The sequence below is a fragment of the Myotis brandtii genome, unplaced genomic scaffold, assembly GCF_000412655.1.
Source record: "Myotis brandtii unplaced genomic scaffold, ASM41265v1 scaffold440, whole genome shotgun sequence".
Lineage (NCBI taxonomy): Eukaryota > Metazoa > Chordata > Mammalia > Chiroptera > Vespertilionidae > Myotis > Myotis brandtii.
Genome location: NW_005366834.1, coordinates 4,947,687 through 4,955,331, shown reverse-complemented (window position 1 = coordinate 4,955,331; position 7,645 = coordinate 4,947,687). Strand labels below are relative to the sequence as shown.

General features: G+C 36.5%; 1 protein-coding gene across 7 annotated transcripts in view; it reads right to left on the bottom strand.

Moving 5' to 3' along the window:
• The window catches only part of CDH18 (cadherin 18, type 2), a 686,463-nt gene that overhangs the window by 44,138 nt on the left and 634,680 nt on the right, over nt 1-7,645 (bottom strand). For all 7 annotated transcript variants that reach the window (XM_014546326.1, XM_005874484.2, XM_014546327.1 and 4 more), the window contains one exon: nt 3,318-3,454. In XM_014546326.1, the coding sequence (XP_014401812.1) occupies nt 3,318-3,454 (137 nt within the window). The remainder of the gene's footprint in view (nt 1-3,317; nt 3,455-7,645) is intronic.

Below are 7,645 nucleotides of genomic sequence, written 5' to 3'. Positions count from 1 at the left end.
CAAGTCAGGCGGGGAACGTTGGAGTCCGCCGTCACTGGAGCAAGCAAGCCTCCCTGTTCGCTTCAGTGCATGGCTGCCGGCCGCCATCTTGGCTGACAGTTAATTTGCATAAGGATATGCTGATTAGCCAATGGGAAGGGTAGTGGTCGTACGCTAATTACCATGTTTCTCTTTTATTAGTGTAGATAAGTTTCTATTGTTTCTGACAAACACAGTCATCCTTTTCAAAAATTTGTCCGTTCCATATTCTATACAGGGAGCCAGTTCCAAAAGAACTGCACAATCTTTTCTGGATCTTTATAATATTTTCATCACCTCTTTCTGGATTAATCCACTTATTCCTTTATTTTATCAACTAAATTTTAATGAGCCCTTAGCATTTAACAGTCATTAAATTTTCCTCAGGTGACAAAGAACATGCAATTCTACACCTATTGTGATTATTTTGAAACAGAAGATTAACCAAAATGATCACAAATGAACCCACTCATGTATTCTTTATAACACTCATTTAAAAGTAATTAGTGAATGCTTATTTTCAAAGAGAATATGTTGTTGAAAAAAATCTAAATGGAAGCTACTTGAGCAAATGTTCTAGATGCAAAACACGTAGAATATTCATAAAAGGTAAAATAAAAAGTCTAACATAGTATACGTATTGACTTGTCTCAAAGGACATTATAAAATTGTATAAACCGCAATCACCCACACCCACTAGGATGATTATAATAAAAAAGATACATAATAATAAATATTGGTAACAATATAGAGAAATTGAACTCCTATACTGCTGATGGGAATGTCAAATGTGACCACTTTGGAAAACAGACTGGCAGTTAAGTTCTTCTGATTGTTAAATATAATTTCCATATCTCAATCCCAGATATATACCCAAAATAAGCTAAGTCATGGCTATACACAAACTTTCTCATTAATAGTCAAAACATTATTCATATTGGCAAAAAGTAGAAACAACCCAAATGTCTATCAAGTGATGAATCCTATATAATAAAAGCCTAATATGCTAAGTGTCCAGTTGTCTGGTAGTCCCTTCAACCAATCAAAGTGTTATATGCTAATGATATGCTAAGGCTGCTCAACTGCTCCCTATGACATGCACTGACCACCAGGGGGCAGACAGTCGACCAGTCAGCCAGTTGCTATGACATGCACTGACCACCAGTGGGCAGGTTAACTTGCTGCTGGGGTCTGGCTGATCAGGACTGAGCAAGATGGGCTGGACACCCCTGGAGCCCTTCTGCGGTCTCTCCCGGCTGGCCAACCCTTTGCGTTCCTCCCCAGCCGCAATCATTCACTGGTGGGGTCCCTCAGCTTGGCCTGCACCCTCTCACAATCTGGGACCCCTCCGGGGGTGTTGGAGAGCTGGTTTAGGCCTGATTCCGCAGGCCAGGCTGAGGGACCCCATTGGTGCACTAATTCATGCACTGGGCCTCTAGTGGATAGATAAAATGTGGTATATCTATACAATGGGATTTTTTTTTAGCAATAAGAAATAATAAATTAATGATATGCCATGATGTGGATGAACTTTGAAAACATTATGCTAAGAGAAGTAAGCCAGTAATAAAGGACCACAGATTACACGATTCTTTTATATGAAGTGCCAATAATAGGTAAATGTATTGCTATAGACTGAATGCAAAATTCATATGTTGAAACCTAACACCCAATTGATAGTATTAGGAAGTGGGGTCTTTGGAAAGTGATTAGGCAATAAGGGTAGAGGCCTCATCATTAAGAATAGTGTTCTTACAGTAGAGACCTCTAAAACTTCCTTGCCCTTCTGCCTTGTGGGGACACCACTAGACAGCAACCATGGATGAAACAGGAAGCTGGTCCTCACCAGACACTGAATGTGCCAGCATCTTGATCTTGGTCTTCCCAGCCTCCAGGACTGTGAGAAATAAGTTTATCATTTAAAGCACCTAGCAGCCTGAACAGACTAAAACAACTAGAGCAGTGATTTTCAACCAGTGTGCCACAAGAATTTTTAAAACATGTACAACCTGATTATTTAGTCAGGGGCACTGACCTCTTTTCCCTTAGATAGGCAAATTTAAAAATGACAATATCCAACACAACAGTCATCCCGTGTGAGTGAATAAAAATTATACCCTTTTTTGTCAGATCGGCATAAAATATACTATAGTTTTGGTGTGCTACAGAATTTTAATAATTATTTTATGTGTGCCATGAGGCGAAAAGGTTGAAAATCACTGATTTAGAGAAATAGAATCTAGATTAGTGGCTTCCTAGAATGGGGCACATAGAGGAAGCATAAACTCTGAGGGCAAAAAAACCCCCAAAAAACCGAGCATAATTTCATGTTCTATAGCACTATTTTTTAATGTGAAGTTGATTATATATATATGTGTGTGTGTATTTCTAATGTATATATATATATATATATATATATATATATATATATATATATATATATATATATATATATATATATATATATATATATATATATATATATATATATATATATATATATATATATATATATATATATATATATATATATATATAATAGAAATCTTTTCTAAATGCCTATATAATTTCTGCAAACATAAATTCTAGACCTGGGGTAATTTAGACTTTGGTTTATCACTTAATATGTAAAGAAAGAATTCATTGTTATGATAGATCCATTTTCTTAGTTTTATTCTAATTTCATTTGAACACAGTCATATATATCTTTTTAAACTCATAAATAATTATTGACATTTATGCTTGTGCTTGTCTGAACTTAGATATTAACCATAGTGCATTATTCTGTATCTCCTATATTTCTCTCAAAGAGGACGTAGTCCTGCCTATTGAAATTCCAAGTTATTACTTTACAATAAGTTTTCTAAATGCTAACTGAAGCCCGAGGAGGGGTGTTATATTGATGAAATTATTCAAGAACAATGATAAATTTTCATTTCCTTTTCTCCTAAACTGAAGTATGTGAAGAAATGTTCTTCTAGCCTTTTGATGACTTACTTATAAATATGATATAAGCACAGTTAGAAGGAGAACCAAATGCTTTGACTCAAGCATGAGGACTAAGTGTCCACAATGCAATTTTTCACCGCTATGCCAGGATTAAGGTAAGGGAGAATGGATATTCTGTATTCACTGTGTCTGACAATGAGCAAAATTGTATCTAATACATTCTGTGCACTCTCTTAGATCCTGGCATCAAAAATAAAAACGGCAAGAGACCTGCTTATGAGGAAATCTCAGAATAAATCTTCCTGTACGGTGACATATTTTCCTATAGTACATAAAGTCAAGTCACTTACCATTTTCTGAAGCAGCCACTGTGATGTTGTACCATGGAGTTTCTTCTCTATCAAGAACCTTTGTAGTCTTAATAGATCCAGTATTGGCATCAATATTGAAAAACCTGTCATCTTCAGCATTGTAGTCAATGAAGTATCTAGATAAGAAAATAGATAAGTATTTTTTCTTGCTGTTATAATAAGAAATATAAAACTGAAGCAAGTGAGGTACTCAAATATTTAAACACATATATTTAACTTTTATGTCTGGCTCTTAAGATTTGACTGGCAACTTTATATTGGCATAGACTGACATCAATTATTTTTTATTTCAGTTTGTCTTTAATGATATGCTTAGTTTAATTACTAATTAAAAAAAATACCTACCAAATTCCATGAATACAGTAGTAGACAGTAGGAATGTAATAATTAATAAAGGAGAGAAAAAAATCACCTCTGGGAAGTCAATAGTATATTGGGGGAAAAAATCAAATGCGTAATGAAATTTCTCATTGTTACATGTACAAACATTTTAGGATAGAAGGAGATGTCAGAGACTAATTTATATTAGAGTTTCATTGTAGCTGAGGTTTGATCATAAATATAAAATGAAAAAAAAACCATTTCATTGTTATCATATGTCCATAGTCAACAAATGAGAAATGAAATAAATGGAAGGTGGGTTGCATTACTGACCACAACTCCTCCTTCTCCAATTCATGTACTTCGGCAGGGCTCTCTCACAGTAGGAGTGGCCTCCAGCTTACTTTGGCAATAGAATGATTTGAAAGCAGTGGTGTCCTAGACCATATTTGCATCTAGGTTTCATGAGTCTTTGCATGTTTCCTCTTAGGCTTTGCCACTGCCATGAGAAGTACATGCCAGAGCTAGTGCACTGGCCCCAGAGGAAGATGGAGATGCATGGGCAGAATTGTCCCAGTTCAGGGTGCCCAGCCTCAGGCAGAACCTCCTAGTAAATGAGCAGGCGCAGGATGGAATGCCCTGGAAATAAACAGAGCCAGCAAACAAAAGCCAGCTCAGTACAGCTGATCCTCAGCTAACTCACAGTGGCATACACTTTGGATTTAAATTACTTTCTTCTTTACCCCCAAGTTTTGGGGTTTCATATTATTCAGAATAGTTAATACATAAGTATTGTCAGAGACTAATTTATATTAGAGTTTCATTGTAGCTGAGGTTTGATTATAAATATAAAATGAAAAAAAACACATTTCATTGTTATCATATGTCCATAGTCAACGAATGAGAAATGAAATAAATGGAAGGTGGGTTGCATTACTGACCACAACTCCTCCTTCTCCAATTCATGTACTTCGGCAGGGCTCTCTCACAGTAGGAGTGGCCTCCAGCTTACTTTGGCAATAGAATGATTTGGAAGCAGTGGTGTCCTAGACTATATTTGCGTCTAGGTTTCATGAGTCTTTGCATGTTTCCTCTTATGCTTTGCCACTGCCATGAGAAGTACAGGCCAGAGCTAGTGCACTGGCCCCAGAGGAAGATGGGAGATGCATGGGCAGAGTTGTCCCAGTTCAGGATGCCCAGCCTCAGGCAGAACCTCCAAGTAAATGAGCAGGCGCAGGATGGAACGCCCTGGAGATAAACAGAGCCAGCAAACAAAAGCCAGCTCAGTGCAGCTGATCCTCAGCTAACTCACAGTAGCATACACTTTGGATTTAAATTACTTTCTTCTTTACCCCCAAGTTTTGGGGTTTCATATTATTCAGAATAGTTAATGAACATAAGTATGGATAAATAATATAATAAACAATCATGTGTTCTAAAAATGCTCCAAACCATCAGGAGAGAAGAAAAGTCTTCTATCCTAAACCTCTAATACTTCTTCCCTTTCCATTAGTCCTAGTTTAAGTAACATTTTATCTTAGACCTGAATAAAAAGTGAGCTATTATATGGAAAGTGCCAAGGGAAGAATACTTGAATATGGAAAACCAACATGCAAAGATCCAACTTCAGGAAAAAGTTTGACTTGCTTTAGAAACAAATGTATCTTTCTATGTACCCAGCAGAATGAAGGAGTTTGATGGACAAGCCCTGCTGCACATGGTAAGGAATTTTTGCTTTTTTAAAAAAGCAATGGTTTTCCCATAACACGATTTATTTATGTTGTGAAAAAAAATCACAGTGACTACTTTAAATCTTGGATTGTAGAAATGTAAAAACAATTCAGAATATAAATTACGCTATTTTGGACAAAGGTGGGGGAAAAAGAAGGGAATGGAAACAACTGTACAAAATAATGGTATACATCAGACACAACCTATGGAACTTTTTGCTGAAGTGGCATTAGTAAAGGGTAGAGATCACAAGTAACTTAATGTATGTGTGTGTGTGTGCGTGTGCGTGTGTGTGTGTGTGTGTGTGTGTGTGTGTGTGTGTGTGATATCTTCCGTGTAATGGATAGCCCACTTACTGATCTGGATAAAGAGGTAAGGGAGCCCGGCCGGTGTGGTTCAGTGTTTGAGCATTGACTTATGAACCAGGAAGTCACAGATTGTGGGCTCTATCCCCAATGTGGGGCGTGCAGGAGGCAGCTGACCAATGATCTCTCTCATCATTGATCTTTCTATTTCTCTCTCCCTTCCTTCCTGAAATCAATAAAAATATTTTTAAAGAAGAGCTAAGGGAAATACTCTCTTTGGGAGAAAAACAATTTGAGAGAAATCAACCACCTTAAGTCTTAACCCATTATGCCTTCAATGTCAATTAGTTAAGCATGTGTAATAAAAAGCAGAGACTTAGATGTGGGTGTGAAATTTAACTGTGTTTTCTGAACAGGAAATATAAATTTGAGATATATCAGCCTAAATTTAAGGTAATGGTACAAGCTCCTTCAGGAGAGAAATGTAAGAATAAAGGAAATAAAAGATTTGGACACTACAGCACTCAACCTTTTGAGTCTAAAGCAGCCCAGGATCTGGGTAAAGAAAGTGCTAGTAAAAGCAGAGACACAGCTGAAAGGAAGAGAAAAAGTGGGCGTGTGAGGCAATAGAGAAACCAAGAAAGAATTGATATAAACGGGCCAGCCCTGGTCAATTCTGTTAAGCTGAGTGAGGTTAGTAAAGGTTGATTGGATTTGGCAGGATGGACACGACTGGTTAACTTGAGAATAAAGTTTCAATAAAATATGAAATGATGGGATTGTTATTGTAGTGGATTCAAGAATATATTGAATGTGAGAATATGAAGCCCATGAGTTATGACACTTTGCTTGGCATCGTTACCTGAAAAAGAGATCAGAAAAAAATGAAGCTTTACGTCATTAGAGAAGTGAGTTTCAAGAAATTATTATTTTTTCTGTGAAGGAAAATATTAAGCACTGTCTTTCTTAAAGGAAGTTATCATTTTGAAAGAGTGAAATACCTAAAAAGGTGAGTAGAACTGGGCTCCACAGCACAGATATAAGACTTTCCATTGAAAGTAACAGAAACCCTTCTTCATGAGGAAAATCTCAGAAGTTTGGGCAAATATATTGACTAGGTAATTGTACGGCAGTATCACAGAATTCATCTTCCTTTCTAGAACAGAGTATAACTGAAAAACAACCCATGTCTCTGATAGGCATCTATTAACAAGACATTTAGAATATAATGCTAAAGTGTGAAACCTTATAACTACTCGTGTATACATACACATGCCAAAACATTGCAGAAATTAATATTACCATGCAGATTGACTATAGAGCATCTCACTAAAATGTAGGAGCTCGTTTAGTGAAAATAACACATATAAAGGGACAAAAAGTATCACTTGTAACTGTGTGATCAAAAACAAGAAATTGTTGTGAACTACTTGCTCTAATAATAATTACATGTTAATTGAAGGAAGTTCAACATGAAAAAGCAATTTAAACAAGAAGTATAAGGCAAATCAGTTTCAAAGAAGAGACACCAGATTCTAACACTACAGAATAGTGGGAAAGAGCTATGTCATTGGGCTTTCGAAAACATTAGGCTATGGCACACTGAAACTGTTTTAGTTTTTTCTTTTACTTGAATTCATATAACACACAAAAAACCTTCCCCTAATATGTCTAACCTAGAGGCCCAATGCTAAACTGCTTAGGAGGTGTGAGAAGATTTGATGAATGAAAAAGATAGCATCCCTTAAAATATAATCAATTAGCATTCTGATTTTTATACAGGAGTGGGCAAAAGTAATCTACACTAATAAAAGAGAAACATGGTAATTAGCCATACGGCCACTACCCTTTTCATTGGCTAATCAGTGAGTATATGCAAATTAACTGAAACCGAGATGGGCGGCTGGCAGCCATGCACTGAAGCGAACAGGGAGGCTTGCTTGCTCCAGT